The sequence below is a fragment of the Pelmatolapia mariae genome, linkage group LG14 (genome assembly GCF_036321145.2).
Source record: "Pelmatolapia mariae isolate MD_Pm_ZW linkage group LG14, Pm_UMD_F_2, whole genome shotgun sequence".
Lineage (NCBI taxonomy): Eukaryota > Metazoa > Chordata > Actinopteri > Cichliformes > Cichlidae > Pelmatolapia > Pelmatolapia mariae.
This window is the reverse complement of record NC_086239.1, coordinates 9,103,197-9,127,920: the sequence shown is the minus strand read 5'-3', so window position 1 is coordinate 9,127,920 and position 24,724 is coordinate 9,103,197. Positions and strand designations below refer to the sequence as shown.

The following is a 24,724-nucleotide window of genomic DNA, read 5'->3' as shown; positions in this document are numbered from 1 at the left end:
TAATTAATATTTTACACGCACAATTACCCACTTTATGCATGTCCTGCATCTTTTATTCCCGTAACAACCCGTAATGTTACCAGTAAAAATGGGTACTTTTCCTTATTTTGGTCAACGGTTCACTAAACAATGATAAAAATATGATTATTGCAAATCGTTGTGACCAAGTCAACATAAAAGGTTCTGGCATGTCAAAAAAAGTCACAGTCACAAAACACAAAAGCAAAAAAGTCCTTTATTCATTTGATAGCACTGCTTCCATTGAAGCATCCATTTGCCTTCCAGTTCACAAATGTCATTAAGTAATACAAATGAGGGCAGCTTCTTTGAATGGGCTCACGGCATGTGAGTCCTGGATGTGTGCGAAAAGCTTGTGTAGAACACATTTACGCCTCAGCATAGAAAACATGCATGCGTACAGTCACTTTTCACATGTCACACAAGCTGTAAGCACACCGAGGGAGAGGAAATCAGTTCGTCTGACATTTCCGGGGTGACAGCTCAGAGAAAGTCAGGGGAAATAATTAACAGGCAGTGTAGTGTGGAGTTTTCTGGAAACACAAAATGAACAAAGAAACCCTCACTGGTCAGACACACACTGGTATGAATTCTTCCATATCAAATGTCTAAAATGGCAAACCGTAAGCAGAGACCATTACTGTCTCATCATGAGAGACTCGCATTACCAGCTCTTCCGTGAAACTTCAACTCCCTCTCACCTGAGGGAGAAGAGAAAGCTGCCAATCTACTGGCGGTCATATTTCAGCTAATGGCAGTGGCTCAGTGAAAGGCAGGAAGAAGCAAAAGTGAAACATCGGGTGCATAAGTTTTTGTGGAATGGCATGTTTTTTGTAGTTTTGCTTCAGCACGGTACTAGAGTGGATTTTAAACTATCAATGTGATTAAAGTGCAGATTTCCAGCTACAATTCAAGGGGTTTAATAAAAGTATTGCATTAAATGTTTAGGAATTACAGCTGCTTTTATACGCAGTTCCCCATTTCCAGAGGCTCAAAAGTAACTGGACAACTGACTTAAAAAGCAGGGTTATGGCAGATGATGTTGTTCCATGACTAATTAAAAGGAAAAAAAAGTTAGGAGTGAACAAATTCAACAATCTGAACCAGCAACACCAAAAGGCCTGAAAGAACCCAGAAGACAACTTAAGTTCATGTTGAATTATTTCCATGATTAAGCAAAACAACTTCACAACATCTAATCAAGTTAAGGGCACTCCTGAGGAGTTTTGTGTATGAAGAGACCTCTCCATGAATGGAAATACAGAAGGTTTTCAACAAGTTGTGAACCACTGGTTATGCTCAACAACTACAAAGTCAGACTGGACATCATCTAAAAGAGCCTGGTTTAATCTGTCTTCGGACAGATTAAACCAGGATGAACTTCCGAGATTAACAGCTCACCACATTATATGAAAAACATGGTGGAGGCAGCGTTATGGTATTGGCATGTATGGCTTGGCAGTGAAACTGGGCGACTCATCATTATAGCTCATGTGACTGCTAACAGAAGCAGCAGGATGAACTATGACGTGTATAGAGCTGTACTCTCTGCCCAGACAAATACAGAAGAACTGATGGGACCGTGCAAACGGATAATGAGCCAAAGCAAACTGCAAAGGCAACTCAAGACATCCTAAAGGCAAAGAAATGGGATGTTCTTGAAAGGCAGAGCATCTCAAAGGAGGAAATACAGCATTGGGTGATCTCCATGAGTTCTAGACTTTAAGAAGTCATTGACTGCAAAGGATTTTATCCAAGTATTAAAAAAAACTATCATTCCACTCAGACACAATATATACCTTGAATTAAAGCTGAACGTCTGCACTTCAAGAGTGGTAAGTGGTGCAGTGACTAGCCTCACAGCAAAAAGGTCCTGGGTTCAAATCCAGTGTGTGGCCTTTCTGTGTGTGCATGTTCTTCCAGTATCTGTGTGGGTTCCCTCTGGATATGCTGTCTTCCTCCCACAATTCAAAGGTTAACTGGTGGTTTGTTTGTTTTTTTTAAATTGCCTGTAGATGTGAAAGGTTGTCTATGTGTCAGCCCTGCAATAGACTGAATTTGCATCCAGGGTGTACTGCACCTCTTGACCTATGACAGCTAGGATTGGCTCCAGCCCAACCGCAACCCTGAATTTGATAAGTGACAGAAAATGATCCACTGTGGTGGTGTACAAACTTACGGCAAAGGTGGCAAATATATTAAAAATTTGTCATTTCCCAAAAACATATGGAATCCCCTGTACCAACAAACCACTTGTAATAATTATTCTCCAAACTGGACTGATTATCAGCAGTGAAGAGGAAAAGGGAATCCTGAAACTCAGTTCACGTCCATGTATTTAACAAATATAAAGCAAGAATAAATTAGAGTAAGCAAAGTATCATTTAGTATGCACTACATAAAATAAAGACCACAGTATTTAATGGGGATGCACAGCCTAGGAAGTCACTATGGCCACTAGAAATAACTTGCTGCCTGTGAAGCGAGCTGGGAAAATTGGAGAAATTCCACTTTTCCAACCTTGAAGGAGAAACTATTAGTGCAACATGTTCAACTGGAACAATAAGAGGACGGTTTGACTTTGGATTCTGAAATTATTTATCAGTGGAAAGTGGAGAAAAGCGGATTTAGAATAAAACAAAACAAAACCTGACCATGACCTAATCTCTGTGGCATCTGAATAATTATTAGTGCGTTTTAGAGTCACAGCAGATCATTTCTGAGCAGACCTACAGGACATCCAGGAAGTGCAGTCTCAACACAAATGTTTAGAAACAACAAAAGACTTAAAATACTTTAAAAAAAAATAAATAAATAACGTGCAATGCTACTCAATGTGTGTTTAGATAGTCCATAACCTCCATGCCAAGTACATTCAAAGTCCTACGGCTGAAGCTCCACGTGTCTGCTGAATCAAGCAGAGACACTGAACTGGCTTCAAGATGGAGGAAAGATATGTAACAGAGTCTAGACACAAGGATACTGAAGGTCAAATTCTAAGAGGGGTTTAGATATCACATTAACGCAATTTAACTAAAAAGTAACTACAAAGTTCCCTCCAGGACAGTTTCCCACTGAATGACTGATGTCCTTGTTCAGCTGATTAAAAGAACTCACTGGATGTGTTAATACAATCTTTCATTTTTTCCGTTTCTCCCACTCAAGTGTTTTCTAACCAAAACACTTTTAAAGGGGACATATTGTTCTCTTCATTACTTTCTGGCATACATGTACTGTTACAATGTGACCAGAACTTCACGTCTTGTTTTTGTTTTCCTATTCTAGCCTTTGTATGATGTCACTAAGATACTCATCTCAGACACACAGCTGTGGCTGTCACATTTTTTGTTTACGAGGGGCAGCCAGTCAGAAGAAAGCTGGTGTAAAGTGGGCGGAGCTAAAAGAGTCTAGGTTCATACAGGGAGTGACTTGAAGGGTTGCTCAAAGCTTAGTGTAAAGGATAACATTGGGGTTTCAGACAAATATAAAACTTTTTTTTAAAACGTATTAGTCAGAATTACCAGGAAATTCACTTCTGTTAGGTAACACACTCTTTGTCTAGAATATTTATCCCAATCATGCTCACATGTGGAGGTTGTTAAGATAATACAGCAGGGCCACGATAGGGAATATGTAATAAATTAAAAACAATAAACTTAAATAGCCGTAAATGATTAGAATTAAGATATTTACAGTAAATAAGTTATCATATAATAAGTTATCAGAACTCATAAAAAAAACAAGGTGAATTGGCCTTTCATTGTTGTAATGGCCTTGTTGACTAATATTAACATCCCGGCAAGTACCATGGCTTTCACAGATATCAGTGCCAAATGATTTATGTCAGATGAAAAGAAAAACATATCAGCTTGTTATTCAAAGTTTTATCAACCAAGAATTTCCTGATATTGTTGAACTTTAAAAAAAAAAAAAGGGGAAAAAAAGGGCTGGAGCCATTAGAAAAGCTGTTTAATGTAGTTTTGTAACCTCGGATCAAAATGAATCTGTGAAAACAACAAAAACCTTCATTTTGCATCTTAATTAGAAAAGTGTCAGACATGGCTGAGACAATGGCTGCTCTGAAATCCTCCACACAGAATTTATTGAAATGACTCCCAGATGTGTGCGTGTCATCTTTGACATCAAACATTGTTTACCAGGTCCAGTCTGTTCTTCACTCTTGTTTCTCACACCATCGAAAATCCTTTCAACTCACAGGAAACTTAGAAACTCATATCCATGCTCTTCTTACATTACATTACTTTCTGTATTCCTGTCTTCAGGAATGCAACACTACAAAGGCTATAGAAAGTCCATTATCTATTTTTACAATCAGCTCAATGATTTATGGGCTCATTTCTTCTCTTTCTTTCTTTCAAAACCCATTATTTCTTGATTTTTTTAAAGATGCTCTATAAATACAGTTATTCTAAAACTTTCTACAATACATTTCCCATCAAGTCAGGTTTTGTGTGCTGTAAATTGCAGTATCAAAGGGCTTTGCAGGCTGAGATCAGGAGAGCAATAAAAAAGATTTAGGGAAATAAAGTGAACAGGAATGTGCCAGTATCCTTGTGTCTAAACTAGATGCGTCCAAAGAAAATCCACAAATTTAGAGTTATTACAACAGCAACAAAAAGCTTAAAATAACATCACACTTCAATCAAGTGAAGGCCCTTTTCTGGGTTATAGAGGACAAACAGTGGATTCAGTTACATTCAGGTGCACGTTGCCTGACTTTTCCCCAGTTTCTGCCTCTACCTAATGCCTGTTTGACTACTGATGTATCTGTGACACTTTCAGATGATCCAGTCTATTCTAGGCCTGCTTGGTGGCTGCACTCAGATAGTATAAAATGCTATTTTCCACGTGACTTCATTTTAAAATTCAACATTTCAAGAAGCCATGGAGGAGCTGATTCTCCTTGGAGTAAATCTGTGTCTGTGACCCTCACTTCAGTCTCACTGCTTCCTGCTAAGCTAGTCAGAGGGCTTCTTGCAGTTTTCTTTGGCTAGTCTGAGTCTGGACAGGATGTGTTTTTTAGGGAATTTTAGAGTGGTGCACCCAAACTGGCTCACGCCTCCGGTATCTCCCGGAAGTTTTTCCCGTCTCTGGACCCAGCTGCGCCAGCCGGGTTTCCAACAGTACACGCTGTCGTAAAAGCGCGAGCCGTTTTCCCCTCCCAGCACATAAATCCTTCTTTTCCACCTGGCCACACCCCCTGCTGCAATCCGCCGAGGCAACCCCGGAAAAACGACGGGGCTTGGAGCTCGGTCACTTCCGCCGCCCGCTCCCCCTCGCTGCTCTGCGCTGACCAGCACCCCTCCCCCAGTCACCTCCCTCTCCACCCCTGACCCTCTGCCTTCTCTGAAAAACAGCACACGGCCTGTAGCGTCCAAAGTCTCCAGGTTGGTGTAGTTTCCATCCAGGAACTTGGTGGTATCCCTCATGTATCCCCCAATGGCGCACACTCCACCTCGCACTGCTACTCCTCCAGCGAGGCAGGTGGCACCTGAATCTAGTGCCACACGTGTCCAGCAGTCTGTCAGGGTGTGATAAATAAGCACGCCTGAGTGGACCACAGCTCGGTTCTGTTCAAGTGTGGTTCCACCCAGGAGGTAAAGTCTTCCACGTAGTGCTGCACAGGCAAAGGCGCGCAGGGGGAGCGGTAGCCGAGGCCCAGGACTCCACTGAAGTGTGGTCAGGTCCAGAGTCTCACTGGAGTCCAGGAGAGCTGAGCGGTTGCTGCCACCCAAAGCATAGAGTGACTCTCCACATCCAAGGAGGCCTAGCATGGCCCGGGGCTGGACCATCGAAGGCTGCTCTATCCAGCGGTCCAACACAGCATCGTATTCATGCACGGCTGCAGACACAGAGCCGGTCCGCAGGATCCCACCAGCTACAAAAAGCCTGTCGCCCACAGCTGTGCAGCCAGGACTGACAAGTGAGCCGAGTGGTGCTAGCTTCTCCCACTTCCCTGTCCGAGGATCAAAGCAGTCCACCGTGTAGTCTCTTGCAGCTAAATACTCATCTTCCCGAGGCGTCAGGTCCACACAGACAATCTTTTTCTCAAACATTCCCTCTCGTGGTCTGAGAGGCCCGCCGAGGCCTTCTCCTGCTGCTGCTGGCCCCAGTTCTTGGCTCAGTCTTCGGCTCTCTTCCTGGGACAACAGCCCGGGGCGCAGGTGGTGAAGCAGCGCCGGCATGTGAGCGTAGCGATCCAAAGGCTGGTGCTCTGCCCAGCGGCGTGCCGCATCATATACCTCCGCCTCCGAGTCCACGCCCAGACGGTCAGAGCTCAGAAGACTGCCTAAGGTGCCGTGGTCGAGCAGGAGGAAGTCTTTCTGGCGGGCCACCCGGGGAAAGTGCTGGGCTACCAGTCGCAGGGAGGCACGCAGCAGGAGCTGGTCATGGTGAGAGCGAGCCAGAGAGTACATCCCCAGGCAGTTGTCCACTGAGAGGTGCTCAAAAAGAAACCTGAAGCATTTAAAGTGAGAAAAAAAAAGCAGAAAAATGTCAAAGAAAAACAGAAGAAGAGAAAAAGGGAATTTTTATTTTAATTACAATCTAAAGTCAAAGTAAAAACGTAGCCACTTGAACTTTAACATCTAATTACTGAGGATATTAACTTTACCTGGAGCACAGGTCCTGGAGGGGCATGACCTGAAGCCGGTTGGCAGCCACAAACAGATCCTCAGCTGTATCCAGAGAGAGCCCAGCCTCCCCAGTGTACACAAACTGGATGATGGTTTCCATGACAGATGGCGTCACTTCCTCAAGCCGGATCTCTGTAAGGCGAGACTCCACCAGCGGGCTGGTGAACATGGCTCGAAAGTACGGACTCACGGCTGCTAAAAGGACTCTGATGGCAAAGAGAAGTCGAGGGAGGGTCAAAAGAAAAGAAGAAGTAGATGGGTGAGAAATTAAAGTGAACCACAACAAAATGTAACAGATAAACAATTAAGAAAAATTCCTGTCACTGTACAAATTTAGGTTTTATACAATGGATCCATAGATGCACACAAAAAATAAATAAATTCCTTAACAAAACTGAAACTTTCATGTTGTATAATTACAAGACAGTCTGTAACTTTATGTATTCTTATATTAGCACAAACAGTCATAGTGCCTATAGAAACATGTAGAAAAACAGAGACATATGTTTGAAATTACTCTTATTTTTTTACGTTGCGATATCTCAGGGATTAAACTGTATTTACACTTCTGTCCACTGACTGAAAGGGGAGTTTCTGGTCCAGCCCACTCCAGCTCAAAGTGAGTTGTATGTGGCCCACGGTGTAAAATGAGTTTGACATCTCCGATCTAACAGGACAAATGCCTCCCAAAAGCATTACAGAGCTTTAAAATTTTCAGGCTTGAACTGTTTTCTTTCTTTTCATCACACACACTGGTGCTCTTCTTCAGAATATAGCAAAGGATGACTCATCTGGTAAGTTCCTATACTCCACTCCTTTGTAAACCTGTGCCTTTACAGTTTTTGTAACACTGAAGTTTCCATTGCATGTCTTTTAATGGCGAGTTTCTGCACTTCAACCCTACTGCAATAACTATTCTTCCAAGCAGACCATTTATCGAAGGACAAGCTGCCCTGTCTTCTCTTACATATCACTCTAAACCACGGGTATCAGTGCTAACAAATGCATGCAGTTGACTGACAGGAAATTTTCATGCAGAATTACACATTATAACATATGGCTTTTTATCTTCTTCTGCCCTTGAGGCAATGGTGGTTGTGATAGCTTTGGAAAGCACACAAATATTGGGAAATGACACTGCTGTGAATCACACTGGAATTTCAAACATAATGCAGATGTGACTTTTGTCTCTTTTTTTAGTGTGCCAGATGAGCTGCCTTAGTAAAAGGCTCTTCTTAGCTCATCAGTAGATGAGCACCAATGCACACTCTTTCAAAGTCACTTGCATCATTATATAAAATCACAATAATCTAGACTTGCTCGTAGCTCTCTTTTTCAGAGGCTCAAAATTAATTGGAAAATTGACAAGAAGCTTCAGAGACTGGTTCTCTTGCTATTCCACAGCAAATTAAGGCGATAAAAGAGCTGTAGCTGTTCACTTTAATACAAAGTTTCAAAGATATGTCAATCCAAATCAAGGAGGCTATCATGACGTGCACAGAGCTACACTCCCTTCTCAGATTCAGACAAATTCCGCAAGCATGAATGGACAAAGCTTCGAACTACAAATAGATAATGACCCAAAGCATACTAAAAAGACAACCCAAGAGTTTCTTAAGGCAAGAAAAATGTGAGCTTGTTCAGTGTCCAAGTCAGTCACTTGATTCTAACTCAACAGAGCAGCGTTTTAGTTACTAAATACAAAACTTGAATGCAGAGAGACCCAAAAACAAACACCTCACTGGAGGAAACACAACATTTGGTGACATCCATGGGTTCTAAATGTCAAGCTCATCATCTCAATTCCTCTGAAAACTACTGAAAATTGTTACAAAAATGGCAGAGAACAGGTCTCACCTTAAACTGCTCCTTAATTTTCCAATTAAAGCTAAAAGTCTGCACTCCAATTAAATTATTTACTGATGGTTTGATTTAAAATCCACTGTGGTGGCATACAGAGGTAAAATTACATAAACTATAACACTGTCTAAAAACCTAAGGACCAGAGTGTATAAATAAAAGGGACATTTATTTGTCAGTGCTAGAAAATCAATTTTGCAGTCTTTCAGTGTTCAAAGCTCTTCAAGTCATGTTTTTGAGTTTACTAAAGAAAAAAAAAAAGGAAAAAAGGAATAGTCAAGTGGCTTTCTTGTCATTTCAACCATGTGCAGTGGTACACTACACAGTGAAGACAACGTTCCTCTGATATTGCTCTCATAAATACATATTGATAGTGTGTAATTACTACAAAAACTTAGAATTACTCCATTGTAAATACACAGGGCCAGGCACTGGTTTGTGGAAACCACCATGTTGCATCATCACCTTGAATACAGTGGCCGAGATGCACATTGCTGTTCTACTGTTTTATGAATGAGGCCACATACTCAGTACGTCAAAGGTGGAGAAGAGAAGTCATGCTGTGGAGGCAAACTGTACTTCATGTCTGCACCTTCAGACTTAAGATATGAAGGATATTATATAGGTTTTATCATCTGAGATAGGGTCCTGTTCACCAAAGAAACAAACACACAAGGAAAGAGACAACATGACCGCCATCTTAATAAAATGCCATCCTCTTCATTCTCACTTCAAGCCTCACCTCCTGCACTGAAGTCAGGGCTCCAACACAGGAAAACATGCATAAGCATGCTTATTTATTCCCAATATTGTCAATAATTACTTATTGTCAGGGGATTAGACCCTTGCATCTCCATACCCTGTAACATATGGCAATCATACCTGTGACACATGAACTTCTTTCCTTCAACAAGGAGGGTAACATCACACAGCTGCTGAGCATCCAGGAGTTGCTTCAGTCCTGAAAGACAGAGAAGAAAGAGGTGGGAGGAATGAGAGAGTGGGAACAGAAGGTAAGATCAGCCCAATGTAGTGCAGGAATAGAGAAACCCCAGCCTTGTCATTTTCTAATGTCCCACCATGAGTTATGTAGTCCCCCAGCGGGGTGGTGCTGTCATCGGGGAAGTCCTCCTCCTCTGAGTCGCTGTCTGATAGAGGCTCCCCTCCTCCCCCGTCTCCGTCCTGCCACGGCTGGGGACGCCAGGTGACTGTGCCCCCCCGCACAGCATTCATCTGAAGGTGTGGGCACATGCAGAGAATAATACACATGCATTATGCATTTAACATCAGCAAACACAGAACAGGCTGATCTTTATGCATCCAAAGACCATCATTATACCCAGAGACTGTGGACACACATGGCCCAGATAGCACCTACCTCCAAAACACTGGCAGAAAAAGGTATGCTTTCCTAGCCAAACATTATGTGAGCACTGCAATACAGTGCATGTTAAGAAACTCGTTGATTTTAATACCACATGTATGATACTTGCAATAAAAGGTGGAGTTTTAAAAATTCCAAAGCACACTGCTCATAGTGGCTGTATTGGGGTTTTTTTTAGCTTTCATTTACCTTTGCTCTTCTTCTCGTTTCCACCGTGAAAGCTGGTTGGGTCTCACTTTCAGCAGGAACTGGTGAGGCAGTTTGGAGCAGACCGACTGTATCCAAGTACCTCGTTTATTGTCAAAAACTTGGAAGCATTTGGTTGTCTTGGTCCTCCGGACTCAGCTGAAACGCTTGTCCCGGCCTGCGGTGAAGAGGCGTCAGGCTACTCGCTGCTCATCCAGCCCTGTGTACACCATCACCAACTGGAGGTACAAACTAGCTTAAAAAAAGAAAAAAAATCTCCTCCTGTGCAAACGCGTCTCGTCGTTACACACATCAGTCCACCATGGCAGTGTGCACAGACACTCAGCTCGGTGGTTAGCCGGCAAAGACTGCAGCTTTTAGGGCTCACGGAGCTGAAAATTGTGACCGAGTTCAGCTCCTGTCGGCCGCACTTGTCGTCTCTGAACCGGATTACCGCAACGGTAAACTTCCGTTCATCTGATTGGCTGACCTTTGCCCCGTGACGATTGTTTGGGGAGGATGAGCCGTTTCCTGTTACTGGATTTAAAAAAAAATCCTGCTCCTCTTCTGTGAAAAAAGTTGCGTTAAATAACTACTTATTTCTCTCTCTCTTCTAAATTTAATTATTTACAAAAATGTATTTGGTTTCTTGCTGCGGTAACACTGGTTTCCGTATTCATGCTGCATTCGTGGAAGATACGGACTTTTTAACAGCCAGAAATAGCGCTACCTAGTTAAACTGACACCTAAAAAATCTAAATTTATCATAAATCAAAAATAGTAATAATAATAACAATGGAAATAATAATGAAATACACAAACATTGCCTCAAATGTTCGGGACACATTGATAACCACGAGAAACTTCAGTTGAGCAAGAGCCTAAACAGAATATGGCATTGATTGTTCCTATACCTCTATGAACGCATCCTCAGCTACCAGACAAACATGGCGACCTGCATCGGCATGGTCGCGAAAGTAGGGGTTTTTGCAGCTGCTGTGCTAAAGCCGGTAGCCAGACAGTGTCCAGTGCATAGGGTAAATGTATTTGTCCCGCATCGCTTGTCGCATGGAGTCCGGAGTCGTTTGTACGAGCATGTCCGTGAAGGCTACAGTGACAAGCCTGAGCTGGACATGAGAGCCGTGTGTGAGGAGACTGACAAAGTCATAGCTAATGTAGAGAGCAGGAAAGGGGACCTGCGAGGGGACGATGTGAGGAAAATTGTAAGCGGTTTTAGTTACTAATTGTTTGTGGCATTAAAACACCATAATTTTATCTTATCTCAGAACTATTTTTTTTCAAAGTTTTTCTGGGTGTTATCGCTTCACTGAAAAATCTGTTTTTACAATAAGCCTCCACATGCATTTGCTTAAAATGTAACTGGGACATGATTCGCTCCAAACGTGTGATGCCACAAACTCCCACTGATACATAGATGTGTAAAGATTTCATACAAAATCTTTTATAACCCTGAGAATTAAAGCTGAAAGTTTGCACTTAAATGATATCTTGATTCCCTGATTTGCAATCCACTGTGGTGGTGGTGTACAAAGGCAAAAAACAGTCTTTTTCCCTAACATTATGGAGGGCACTGCAAATCTAGCCTGGATCTAAAAATTGACAAAAATGTCTAGTCATGCTGACTGACCTTAAAACTACTTTTTTTCTACTTACCATAATAAAAAGTGACGTCTTTGGTGTGAATACTTGTGACTGTAAGTAAGATATCTTATCATGAAATCATCCGGGGAAACAAAAAACAAAGCAGTTGTTTAAAATTAGATCGACTGTGTTAAATTTGACTCATCAGTTCTCAGTGTTTTTACATATGTACACCTGCTTAATATTACTGTTGTCTAATGTGCTTGCTTTTGACTCGATCATCCTGATTGTGTACCTTTTAGGTGTGTGTGTGGCAGGAGCTCCAGGCAGTAAAGGCAGAAATCTCTGAGCTGGAGGAAGAGAAGCGGCGCATCAGCGATATTGTCAGAGCACTAGTGGTGAGAAATGGTTATTACAGCTCTAAACATTATAACCAGAATGAACTTCACTTTCTATCGAGGTTTGCGTCATCATTTACTCTGCTTTGAGTTTTTTTGTTGTCAGAGTGTAGATTTCTATGACCTAACTGATCTTTTCCTCACAGACAAAGGAGGACAGGAAAGCCCTCGCCAATGTAAGTTTCACATCAGAACCTCGTCTCTTTTATTACTGAATCAGTTAACCTTCCTACCCCCTCGTGTTTTTGATCTATAATAAATCTCATGTGGCACCACTTCTGAGTCTTTGCTCTTTTCTATTCTTTAGCTTCCAGAGTACAACCAAGCTCTTCAGAAGGGCAGAGAGATCCGCAATAGACTCAATCATCTGTACCACAAAGAGACCGAGCTGGATGAGGAACACTACGGCCGAGCACTCAGGCTGCCCAACACTACACACCCTGATGTGGTCAGGATACACTATGCACACACACACACACACGCACACTACTTTGTCCTGAGCCGCTTGGGAGAGATTTACTGTGAAGCTCAAGTCACTAAGCATAAGTTTCTCTTGCTCTTTCCAGCCAATAGGAGATGAGAACCAGGCGAGGGTGGTGGAGCTCGTGGGACAGAAACCAGGTGACTAATGAGATGAGAAGTGCAGATTTCTAAACTTTAAATTGATTACCTAATATTTTTTTTAATGAATGCTGACGCAAATGTGTGTGTGTTTCTGGTACAGAGTTTGACTTTAAGCCCAAAGGACATGTAGAGCTGGGGGAAGAGTTAGGACTCATCAGGCAGAGGTGAAGATGACTCTGGTTGTTGTTTACAGTCCTTCACTGTACTGTATGTCCACTATAACACTGTCTAATATACAGTACAAGCTACAGGCTACTTTAATTTAAATAAACTGCGCTAATCGCATTTCCTGTGTCCACTGTTGCAGGCATCTAGCTCATGTCTCAGGCCACAGGTCCTACTATCTTCGAGGAGCCGGGGCCAGACTTCAAGCTGCACTCCAGAACTTTGCCCTTGACACGCTACAGCGACGGGTATGTGTGTTTGGTCATTTGATGTGATCCCCGGATAATTAATGTTTGTAGTGTGTATTGTTCTCAATATCTAGACATGCCAAACATGGATTCCCCCTTTGACTCCTACAGGGCTTCATTCCCATGGTTGTGCCTGATATGCTGAAGGGTGCAGTGTTTGTGAGTACCAAAGCTCAAGTTTCTAAAGTCACAATAAAATAATTTTGTCATACACTATACATAAAGGATAGTCTCATCCATCAAGACACTCACTATTCTATGTAGTCTCGTCTTTCAGCCTCATTTTAAGGCTTTAATTTGAGTTTATTGTTTGCCAGATATAAGCACAGTTTAGGAGCTCAGTTTTGCTGCTGAGTAGGCACTCACCTGTCACTCAAAGTGGCTATGCCCCCAACTTAAAGCCTTAATAAAATGAAAATGACTGAGTCAGATACATTCACATGGTTACCTTGTCATAACCTTTGTAATTAGCCATAGAGATGAAAACCATTTTTCAAAACCAGGCCATAAACATATTCATATCTGTAGCAAAGTTGAGCATTTTAACATGGGAGTCTATGGGGATTGACTCACTTTTGGTGCTAGCACATCTGCATTAGCCTCATTTTTCAGCCGTGAAGGTTGCCACTTGAATTTTAAATAGAACCATTTTAATTTAAATTATTCTAAATGAATTGTTTTGCAGTTATATATAAATTTTCATTGAAGTAACTGGGCACAGCCACAGATAATCTCACTCTGCTCTCTGATTTGACCCACCTCCAGGAGGGTTGTGGGATGCAGCCCAATGCCCACAGCTCGCAAGTCTACTCACTGGACCCTGCACGTTTCCCAGACCTCAACTTGGCTGGAACTGGAGAGGTTGGGGTGGCAGGTAAAGCTTTTTTGTCCATTTCCTCATAGTTTCAAATAACCAGTTGGTTGTTTATCAATACAGCAACAGTGTGTTGTATTGTTTAGTAAGCCTACAGCTATCGAGTGTAGTAACTGAGAGAAGTCTGCTTAGTCCCAACAGCAATCCTGCATTCGATCGATTGCTGAAGTGAGATGTCATGTGTCTTGCTGTCCATCAACATATCAGTAGTCAGGTTTCAGTAAAGAAAACCTCTCGTGGATCTCGGTACGTTTAGTTGCGTTTCTTTAATCTGGAGAGGGGTGGTAATGTGTAAACTGGATGCATCCATTTGTATCTCTTCCCGCAGGCTATTTCATGGATCATGCAGTGAACTGGAAGGACCTTCCTGTCAGGTGAGGTACACCCCACCTCTTACTTCGAGATATATGGAGTAATTACACGTCACGTGATGCTGTCGTGTCTGTGTGCAGGACGGTGTGCAGCAGCACCTGCTACAGAGCGGAGACCGACACAGGCAGAGAGACATGGGGGCTCTACAGAGTTCATCATTTCAATAAGGTCAGAAGCCACACAGAAGTTTAATGTGTACATTTGCTGTACACGGACAAACCAATGATAATGTAAATGGTTATTTGCTTGTGCGGCTGCTCGCTTTTGAATAAACAATTCCTCCCGCTGAACTACTATGTGCGTCTGTGCAGGTGGAGATGTTTGGAGTGACTGCAGATGAGACAGGAGAAGAAAGCTCGCAGCTGCTGCAGGAGTTTGTCAGTCTGCAAAAAGAGATGTTTTCTGCACTGGAACTGCACTACAGGTCAACACACACACACACACACACACACACACACACACACACACAGTCTTACTGTCTCCTCAGCTGTGTTCTTTGTTTTGTTACATCCAGTCAGCTCGGACTAAATGATAGTTTTGTACATTGTGGAAATATTCTGAAATGCAAAATGCCGATGTTCCTCCCCCTGTTTTCTCTCAGAGAATACTTGCACTGGTGGTAAGAAATAGTTTCGTGTAGTGAGGAAAGACGCAAAAGCTGAGCATGACAACATAAGACCAAAGATATAAAATATTAAGTGTAAAGGTATTTTTATTGTTGATGTGTGAACACATTTTATATGTATCTGTTTTCCGTGTTTCTGTGGCTCTGTATACCTACTACAATGGTTGCTTTGTTCCACAACATCATCTCACAGTAACTTGTATTTATATCCACCGTGAAGATGCAGGAAGACACTGCAGTATTTTTCTGAAAGCTAGGTGTCGCCACTCAGACAATATTGCCACATAAGTGCTGATATAGGACGAGAAGAACTCAAAAACAGAAGCCAACAATTTGTCCAGTGGTTTTTTTTTTTCCACTACAAACTCAGGTTTTCTGTTCCAACATCTGTATATCCGTGTGTCTCTGAGCTTCTGTACTGGAATATCATTAAAATGGCAGTATAGACTGCCAAGATCATACACTAGTCTCTTCAGCTCAGCTGCAGTGGCCATGGCACAGCTGGCTAGGTTACAAAGATGTGCATGACTGGCTGAAGCAAGACAGGATGTGATGTCACATTCAGTGCGCAACACAATGAACATATTGGGGCCATAAGGGTTTTCTGGCCATTATTAGCGTGGTAGTGTTTAGTTTCCTTGGCCAGGTGAGGTTTGCGCCCTTATTATTCCATTAGTTCACTGGAAATCTCAATATGAGGTCCAAAGAAATTGAGATTTTTCCATTTAAAGTGGAAAAGTCCATTAGGCTGTAAAACCAAAAGAAACCTATCAGATATAAGAAACTGGTACATCCTTTAAAAGAAGGATTGCACATGCCATCTTTGCCAGAAATCATTTGAAACAGCCTCAACAGTTCTGAAAAAAAATTCAGTGGACAAATGAAACTAAAATGGTGTTTAAGAAAAGTATGGAGGAGGAGAGAAACGGCTCATGATCAGAAGCATAACACATCATCTGTAAAACATGGTGGAGGTAATGTTGTGGAAAGGACATGTATGGCTAGAACCAGGTCACAAGTGTTGGTGACTGGTGACATTATGACCTCGTCCCTCTTCTTCGCGGTAAAGCTTGGAATAATTTCAGTACTTCTGAAAAAAACAAAAGCAAAAAACATAACAAACCTTCAACTTCGACTGGAAAGTGACCCAATTAGGATTTGTCTGTCACATTTTTGGCCATTCAAATATGAACAGGTGAGCTGTGTTTCAACAGTACACAAGTGTCTAAAAGGATAGAATGATGACATTTGATATCCAAGAGGTCGAGTCTGGGGAGAAATGCTTCTAAATTGCTCATTGACAGGCTGACAATCCCATGTAGTCATAAAGCAGTGAGTTTAGTTGAACCCTGTTCTGTCTTGAATTTGAAGTGAAACAGAAAAAAAGTAGATTTAAAGCTCAAGTCACCCAATGTCTACAGAAAATGGAGCACTACTTTCACTTTAGATTGAGCAGAAAATGGAGCTTCTGTCATCTCACACTGTCAATTGATCATGTAGAGACACCAATTATCTGCAAATTGTGAGCGAAGGGGAGATCGATGGGAACAGCCATTGGATGATTTCGACAAATTGACGGACAATAGCTTTGCTCCTGAAGCGGCGTACAGGGCTGGACTCGGCGTGCGTCAATTGCGCACAGTGAGCGCTCCGCTCACGCTTTCGGAGCACAGTATCTGTGCTGTTCCTAGGACTCCACCCTTCTGGACACAGATCTCAGATGTTGCTCCTGGGATCTGCTGGAACTACTTGCCCAGTTTGGAGCAGCCACTAGGCCCAGGCTCTTCCAGCAGCCACTAGGCCCAGGATTCTCCAGCAGCCACCAGGCCAAGGCTCTTCCAGCAGCCACTAGGCCCAGGATTCTCCAGCAGCCACCAGGCCAAGGCTCTTCCAGCAGCCACTAGGCCCAGGCTCTTCCAGCAGCCACTAGGCCCAGGCTCTTCCAGCAGCCACTAGGCCCAGGCTCTTCCAGCAGCCACCAGGCCCAGGATCCTCCAGCAGCAACGGGCCATCACAAGGTAATACCAATCTCATCATTTTCAAAATGCCGCCTAAAAAAGTAAACCCAGGAGTTGAAGAGGAGTTGGAGGAGATTAGGAAATCGCTTAATTTCATGTCTGATGAACTGAGCAAAGTGGCTAAACAATAAGGTATGCTACATGACCTAATGGATGAAATAAAACAACTAAAAAACCTCATAAAGGACAAGAAAATAGACGACTTGGAACGGTGAATTGAGGACCTTGAACAATACACAAGAATGGATGATTTAGTCATAAGTGGACTGAAGACGCAACACCGAACCTACACCAGAGTAACAGCTGGCGGAGGTAAAGACGGTGAAGATGCCCCGGTAGAGGAGCTGCAAACGCTTGAACAGCAAGTGATAAAATTCCTTCAAACGAAGAATGTAAGTATTCAGAGCCATCATATCGCAGCATGCCACACGCTCCCCAGAAAAGACAGTAAAACAAAGCCAGCAATTATTCTTCGGTTTGTGAGTCGCAAAACAAAGATTGAGTTACTGAAACAGGGTAAGAAGCTAAAAGGGACCGGTGTGTATTTAAATGAACATTTAACGAAAAAGACTGCTGAAATTGCAAGACAGGCACGCAGCCTGAGAAAACAAAATAAGATACAAGCGACATGGACGAGGAACTGCAAATTAATGATAAGACTAAATGGCAATCCCGAAGAAGCGAAAGTTGTGATGATAAGAGAACTCAAAGACTTAGAGCAATATAAATAATCAGGAATCTGCTATGGAATCTATTGGAAAAGTGATGATTGGATAATGAACAATGGGTATGGAAAGTGTTTCTGGCCTTATGGCTCAAAAAACAATGGAAAAAACAACAACAAAAACAAAAAACACATAAATGACAAGTTTGGACACAGATTATAGGTTTCCATTCAGAGATATTGAAGAGGAAGAATTTTGATTATGAAAAGGACTGTCAAGGTGGTTATTTTGCCACAGACACTGAGAAAACGAACTTCAAAACGTTTAACTATGCAGAGCACAACATGCATGACCCTGAAAGTAACATTGACCCAGATAATCACTTCTACAATAACAATAATAGTACTTGTGAGTACTATACAGATGACCAATTCAATATGAATATTAAAATGGCAAATGCATTGTCGGTCATACATTTCAATAGTAGAAGCCTGTATAAAATTTTTTCTAAAATTACAGAATGTTTAAGTAAGTTAAAAAGTTTAATATAATTGCAATATCAGAAACATGGCTCAATAATGAGAAAGTTAGTGAAATGGGACTGGAAGGATACGAATTATTTACAATGAACAGGGTGAATAAAAAAGGAGGCGGTGTTGCTTTATATGTAGATAAAGTTTTGAAATGTAGTCTGATTGAATGTATGTCAAGCACCATAGATAACGTATTGGAATGTATTACTATTGAAATCCATGTTGAAAAAGCTAGCAATATAATTATAAGTTGCATCTATAGGACACCAGGATCATGCCTTGAGACATTCAATGAAAAACTTGCTGCTATGTTTAGCAACCTAAATGATAAAAAAGTGCAAATAATTTGTGGTGATTTTAATATAGATTTGCTAAACCCAAATGGACATCAGAAAACAACAGATTTCATAAGTACAATGTATAGTAACTCCCTTTTCCCTGTAATTATAAAACCAAGTAGAATAACAATTGATACAGCTACATTGATAGATAATATATTCACAAATAAAATTGACCATGAAATAGTAGGTGGACTTCTTATAACTGATATAAGCGATCATCTTCCTGTTTTTGCAATTTTTCAAAATTATTTTGGGATTAAAACTAAAAAAAAGAATCAAACATTTGATATGATACGACATAGAACAACAAGAGCCATTGCTGCCCTCCAGGTGGACTTAAAGGAACACAATTGGAATGAGGTTTATGCAAATGAAGATTCAAGTAGTGCATATGATGCATTCCTATCAACTGTAATTTCGCTATATGAAAAACATTGTCCTTTAATGAAAATCACTAGAAATTATCACAGATCAAATAAGCCATGGATCACAAAGGGGATAGAAGATGCATGTAAAAAGAAAAATAATCTATATAAGAGATTCATAAAACAGAGGACAAAAGATGCTGAAATAAAGTACAAGTTATATAAAAATAGATTAGTAAATATTATAAGAACAAGTAAGAAAGAATATTACCACACATTATTGGAGCAAAGTAGAAGTAACACACAAGAAACATGGAGGATATTAAATAGTATAATCAAAAAGGGCTCAAAAACTAAGAATTATCCAGACTATTTTAAAAAAGATAAAGATATTGTGCTTGATAAAACTAAAGACATTGCAAATGAATTTAATGATTTCTTTGTAAATGTTGGCTTTAATTTAGCAAAAGAAATTCCAGAGTCAAGAAATAATAACGACCTAAATAAACATATTACTCAGAATGTGTCCTCCATGTTTATTGGTGCTGCAACTCATAGAGAAATAATTAACATTGTGAAGACATTTAAAAATAAAAAGTCCACCGACTGTTTTGGTATTGACATGATATTAGTTAAAAGTATTATAGAATATATAGTGCAACCTTTCGCGTACATTTGTAATCTGTCCTTTCGAACTGGTGTGTTTCCCTCACAAATGAAAATAGAAAAAGTTATTCCAATCCATAAAAACGGAGAGAGATGTCAGTTTACCAATTACAGGCCAATATCACTACTCCCACAGTTCTCAAAAATTTTAGAAAAGTTATTTGTTAATAGACTTGATAAATATATGGAGAAGCATAATCTCCTAAGTGATAACCAATATGGCTTTAGAGTGAAAAGGTCCACTTCGATGGCAGTGATGGAACTTGTAGAAGGGATATCTAATGCTATAGATAATAAGGAATTTACTGTTGGTGTTTTTATAGACTTACAAAAGGCGTTTGATACAATTGATCATTCTATATTAATGAATAAACTAGAGAGATATGGCATAAGAGGGATAGCATATAAGTGGATGAAAAGTTACCTGGATATCAATATGTCGAAATCAATAATGTAAAATCTAAGCAGTTGAAGGTAACTTGTGGTGTTCCTCAGGGCTCTGTGCTGGGCGCTAAATTATTCATATTATATATAAATGACATATGTAATGTTTCCAAACTGTTAAAATGTGTATTGTTTGCTGATGATACCACTCTGTATTGCTCAGGTAAAAACCTAGAACAGCTTCTGACTACAGCGGAAAAGGAGTTAAATATATTAAAAAACTGGTTTGATGTAAATAAGTTATCATTAAATATAAAGAAAACAAAATTGATTATTTTTGGCACTAGACAAATGAAAAATGTATCTAAAATCAGGGTTAATGGAATTGAAATTGAAAGAGTGTACGAAAATAAATTTCTTGGAGTGATAATTGATGATAAGCTGAGTTGGAAGTCTCATATAAACCATGTGAAAACAAAAATGTCAAAAACCATTGCTATTCTCTACAAAACAAAGCATGTCCTGAACAAAAAATCATTATACACACTTTATTGTTCTCTGCTGCTTCCATATATGACTTATTGTCTGGAGATATGGGGTAATGCATCTAAAACAAATACTCTTCCTATTTTCAAGTTACAAAAAAGAGCTATAAGAATTATAAATCAATCAAACTATATAGAACCAACTAACATTTTGTTTATTAATCTGAATACCCTGAAATTTTATGATTTAGTTGAATATAAAATGGCACAGATAATGTATGAAGCACAAAATAACTTGCTTTGCCCCAGTACTCAGAATCTGTTTAAAGTCAGAGAGAGTCAATATGACTTAAGGGGAACAGATTTCTTTAAAAAAAACAAGATAAGGACAAATATAAAGCAGAGATGTGTTTCTGTTAGAGGAGTTAACCTGTGGAATAGTATTGACAGTGATTTTAAAAAGGTGTAGTTCATTTTCCTTGTTTAAAAACATGTTTAAAAATAGAGTATTAGAAAAATATATAAATCAAGAATGAAAAGAGCAAAAATAATAATACTGAAACTCTTGATTGTTTTCCTTTGATGTAGTTATCTAAGGTGGAAAGTTTTTTTGTTTGTTTGTTTGTTTGTTTGTTTGTTTTTGCTTTGTTTTATTCTTTGCTTCGAGCCCTGTGTACAGGAGCTGCATGCAAAAAGATCTTTTGTTAAAAGGGTTGGCGTAATAAGCAAATGCTTCAGCCAATACCTTTTGATTAGCCTTGTCTCATGCTTTCTTACTTTGTGGTAATCTTTATTCTGTATTCACTGAGATATTTGAATGCTAATCAATAAAAAAAACAAAAACAAATAAAAAACAAAACAAAAACAAATCAACAAACTTTACACATCCCTCAGTTACATGTTGAGATCTGACCCTTACCTGTGAGTATTTTCTTCTTCAGAGTGCTAGACATGCCGACAGAGGAACTTGGTCCTCCGGCACACAGAAAGTATGACATTGAAACCTGGATGCCTGGGAGAAACAGCTATGGAGAGGTCAGCCCTGTTATATAAATATTACCCATTTACCTACTTACTTCCAGTTACTTCATTTCTATTTCTAATCAAGAAGCTTTCAGTTTGTACAGTCAATAGCGACTCACACCACTCCTGCATGAATAAATTTAAGGACTGGTTTTTATAATTGTTGCTCATTTTATATCCTCTGTATCTCAGGTTTCCAGTGCGTCCAACTGTACAGACTATCAGAGTAGACGCCTCAACATCCTGTATGAGAGAGAGGACGGCAGTCTGCAGTACGCCCACACAGTAAGACTGCAGATGATGCTGCACTGCTGTATATTGCTGCTGGTTAGATATACCACCTCCGTAATCTATGTTTTCTTCCTAATCCTAGGTGAACGCCACAGCGTGTGCTATCCCCCGAACAGTAATCGCCATCCTAGAGACTCACCAAACCAAAGTAAGACACCAGCAGCAGCTTTTTTTCCCCACATTAGGTTTTTTTCCACATTATTATGAAAGACAGTTCTGTAGTATATTCCCCTCATGTTTCTCATAATAAAACGTCAGCACATCTACCTAACACAGTGTATAATGTGTAATATTTGTGGTGTTGTGACTGTTGTGATTCATGTTTCTCTAAATCACTTCTGTCAAACTCACATCCTACCCTTCCAAACATTTTTTTCTGGGACTTTGCACATACACGTGAGGTTCTAAATAAATTTTACTCGACCTAGTTACAGCAGCTGTCTGCAGTAATGCGCCCCGTGCACACGCCACAGTGGAACAACAAAGGAAAGTTGATGTTGAAAACCCAAAGTAGAGGCTGTTGGGAGAGACAACTTCTTTACTGGGTGTAAAGAAAGCTGGTGACTCTATGTGCCACAAGACAGTTTGTGTTTGCAAAGAATAATTTGTTTTGTAATTCTGAATCGGCACACAGAGCCACAGAAGGGTTAGAAGTTGTAAAAGGCAAGTGTCACTGCAGCAATGGAAAGGGCAACCGAGTCAGGGATTCAAATAGAAATCTCAGTTTATTTCCAGATTGTTTATCGCAAACAGTTTCATGCCAGAAGTTGAGGTCGAATGGTACAGGTGAACTTCAAGATCAAGGATCTTTTAATTTTTTCTAAAACCCACTGAGCTGTCACGTTCAGGCTCTATACCAGGGGTCTCAAACTCGCAGCCAGCGGGCCACTAGCGGCCCACGTCACCCCTACTTTATATTGACGTGAAGTTACTTTTTTGTTAGGGAGGATTTGTTTGTTGTTGAGTGAAATGCTAAAATAAGTTCTTTAAAAAGGAAAAAATGACTTAATATGAAGGCAATATGAGCGGAGAGTACAAACGTGATGAGGGATTGGGTGTGTTAGTTCAGTGAGAGAGTTATTTGTAAAGAAAACAATTTTCACTTGTAGTCCAAAACTAATATGTACACTTAGGTCTGCATTTTAATTTCGGTAAATACAAAGTTATAGCAGAACTGCTGGCACGTGTCTGGCCAGAAAGAGAGTACCAGTTTGTTCATTTGGTAGTTCAGTGAAAGGCTTCAGTTAGTTAAGAGTGAGAAAAATAATTGTGCTCACTTTAGCAGTTTTGTCTTGTTATACAAAATTTGAAATTTCAAAAAACAAACAAAACACTACGTTTTTGGAAATATTTGTGGGTGTTTTCGTGGTTGTTTGTTTTTTTGTACTACTTGAACACTAAAGTGTCCCTCACATGAGATGACAGAACCAGAAGTGGCCCACAGCTATTTTAACTTTAAGACCCCTTATCTAAACTGTAGTAAAAGACAAACATAGATACCTTGACATCGCATATACCTGAGCTAAACATTTTCGCCATTGTAGCAGGTTGATTTTTTTTTTTTTTCGTTTTCAGCCTTTCTTTTGATTTGCTGCTGTGTTTGGATCATTGTGCTGTTCCAGGACCCAGTTTGGGCTGAGCTTTAGCTGTGGTACAGAAGGCCTCACATTTGACGTTACAGTATTTTGGTACACAGGAGTTCAGTGACTGCTGAAGAATCATTACCCCTCCACCATCATGCTTGACGATTGGTATGAGGTGTTGGTGCTGATAGGCTGTGCGTTGTTTAACGTTTTCACAGAGGACTTGTTCTTGGAAATCTTGTGGTTTGTTCAGATGCAGCTTTTCAAACCTAACTCATGCTGCCATGCTCTGTTTCTACATCAGAGGCTTTCTCCTTTTAACACTTCCAAACAATCTGTACTTGTATAATTGTGCCATCATGACTTTTAACCATTAAATATCTCGGAGCATTGCACGGCCGACCTTTGAGGTAAATTTGCTGGGATGTCCACTCTTAGGAAGTAGCACGTGTTAACACACACCTGAATGCTCCAGACCAGCAAAGTCCCAAAGTTCTGCTTTTTGTAAAGGTACTCACAGTCAATGATAATCGATTAAGTGCATTTGAATAACACCAACTGGCTGTTAATTCTTATAGAAGTACTGAGGGTGTATTTAGTTTTTCACAGGAATTGATAAAGTCTAGCTTTTTTTCTCATCATATGTTTTCAAGAAGTTTTGAAACTAAGACTATACTTACTTACGTTCTCTCACCAGGAGGGAACAATACGTGTTCCTCGAGCCCTGCAGCCTTACTTGAGTCTGGAAGTGATTGAGAAGCCAAAGTACACTCCACTGAAATACATCGGACCCAATCAGCGCTACCCACCACCAAGGCCGGCTCCTAAAATTAGATGACACTAACACCAGTTCAACGCTCTAAACAGAAGCCATCGTCTACATAAATAAATAACTGTTTGTTTATTTAATGCAAGTGGATTGGTTGATTGACCATGTCCCTCAAAAGATATAAAAAAACGTTGAGAGTGAATTAAGTTTGTCAGTGTTTGAAAGAAGACCACTGTAAATAGATTCATTCCTTTGTCTAATGTAATGAAACGGGTGTCTTTTGTCTGGATAATTAGAGGAACAATAAGAAAAAAAGCAATAAAAAAAAAGTGTGTATATCTCCAATATGGTTACTTTGGGTTTTTTTTTTTCAGGGGGCTGCATATATAGACCTTGTAGATGGATTAGCTCTACAACAAAAACACACTATGTGCCTTTGAAGGGGGAGCTTGCAGTTGGATATTTAATAACTCCCAAAGGTGACATACAGACCTGTTAATGTGCCTTACATTACCAGCTGTTTAAAAGTGATCTGCTAAAATAATTGAGCAGCTGCTAGAGGAGGTGATGGAGCCTACAGGGAGCCTGC

General features: G+C 40.4%; 2 protein-coding genes across 2 annotated transcripts; one reads left to right on the top strand and one right to left on the bottom strand.

Annotated features, from left to right (window-relative positions):
* Positions 1-217: 217 nt before the first annotated feature.
* On the bottom strand, positions 218-10,539 carry si:dkey-260j18.2 (uncharacterized protein LOC325231 homolog). The gene is made up of 5 exons (XM_063493636.1): positions 10,108-10,539; positions 9,614-9,767; positions 9,417-9,495; positions 6,653-6,880; positions 218-6,495 (listed from the first exon to the last, which is right to left on the bottom strand). Exons 2-5 carry the CDS (start codon positions 9,765-9,767, stop codon positions 4,998-5,000), a joined length of 1,959 nt encoding a protein of 652 aa, XP_063349706.1. The 5' UTR covers positions 10,108-10,539; the 3' UTR covers positions 218-4,997.
* A 494-nt stretch (positions 10,540-11,033) lies between these two features.
* On the top strand, positions 11,034-24,446 carry sars2 (seryl-tRNA synthetase 2, mitochondrial). The gene is made up of 16 exons (XM_063494118.1): positions 11,034-11,327; positions 12,009-12,104; positions 12,251-12,280; positions 12,412-12,552; positions 12,671-12,725; positions 12,829-12,892; positions 13,036-13,141; positions 13,253-13,300; positions 13,907-14,015; positions 14,344-14,389; positions 14,468-14,555; positions 14,699-14,811; positions 21,411-21,504; positions 21,685-21,777; positions 21,866-21,931; positions 24,064-24,446. Exons 1-16 carry the CDS (start codon positions 11,052-11,054, stop codon positions 24,202-24,204), a joined length of 1,566 nt encoding a protein of 521 aa, XP_063350188.1. The 5' UTR covers positions 11,034-11,051; the 3' UTR covers positions 24,205-24,446.
* The last annotated feature ends 278 nt before the right edge of the window (positions 24,447-24,724 follow it).

Excerpts from the sequence above, each read along its gene's own strand:
- si:dkey-260j18.2 (XM_063493636.1), bottom strand. The coding sequence starts at position 9,767 with ATGAATGCTGTGCGGGGGGGCACAGTCACCTGGCGTCCCCAGCCGTGG. Across the intron at positions 6,881-9,416 it reads AAGAAGTTCATGTGTCACAG|AGTCCTTTTAGCAGCCGTGA; the intron begins GTATGATTGCCA and ends CTTTGCCATCAG. Across the intron at positions 6,496-6,652 it reads CTCCAGGACCTGTGCTCCAG|GTTTCTTTTTGAGCACCTCT; the intron begins GTAAAGTTAATA and ends TAAATGCTTCAG.
- sars2 (XM_063494118.1), top strand. The coding sequence starts at position 11,052 with ATGGCGACCTGCATCGGCATGGTCGCGAAAGTAGGGGTTTTTGCAGCT. Across the intron at positions 14,812-21,410 it reads GCACTGGAACTGCACTACAG|AGTGCTAGACATGCCGACAG; the intron begins GTCAACACACAC and ends TTTCTTCTTCAG. Across the intron at positions 21,778-21,865 it reads GTCTGCAGTACGCCCACACA|GTGAACGCCACAGCGTGTGC; the intron begins GTAAGACTGCAG and ends TCCTAATCCTAG.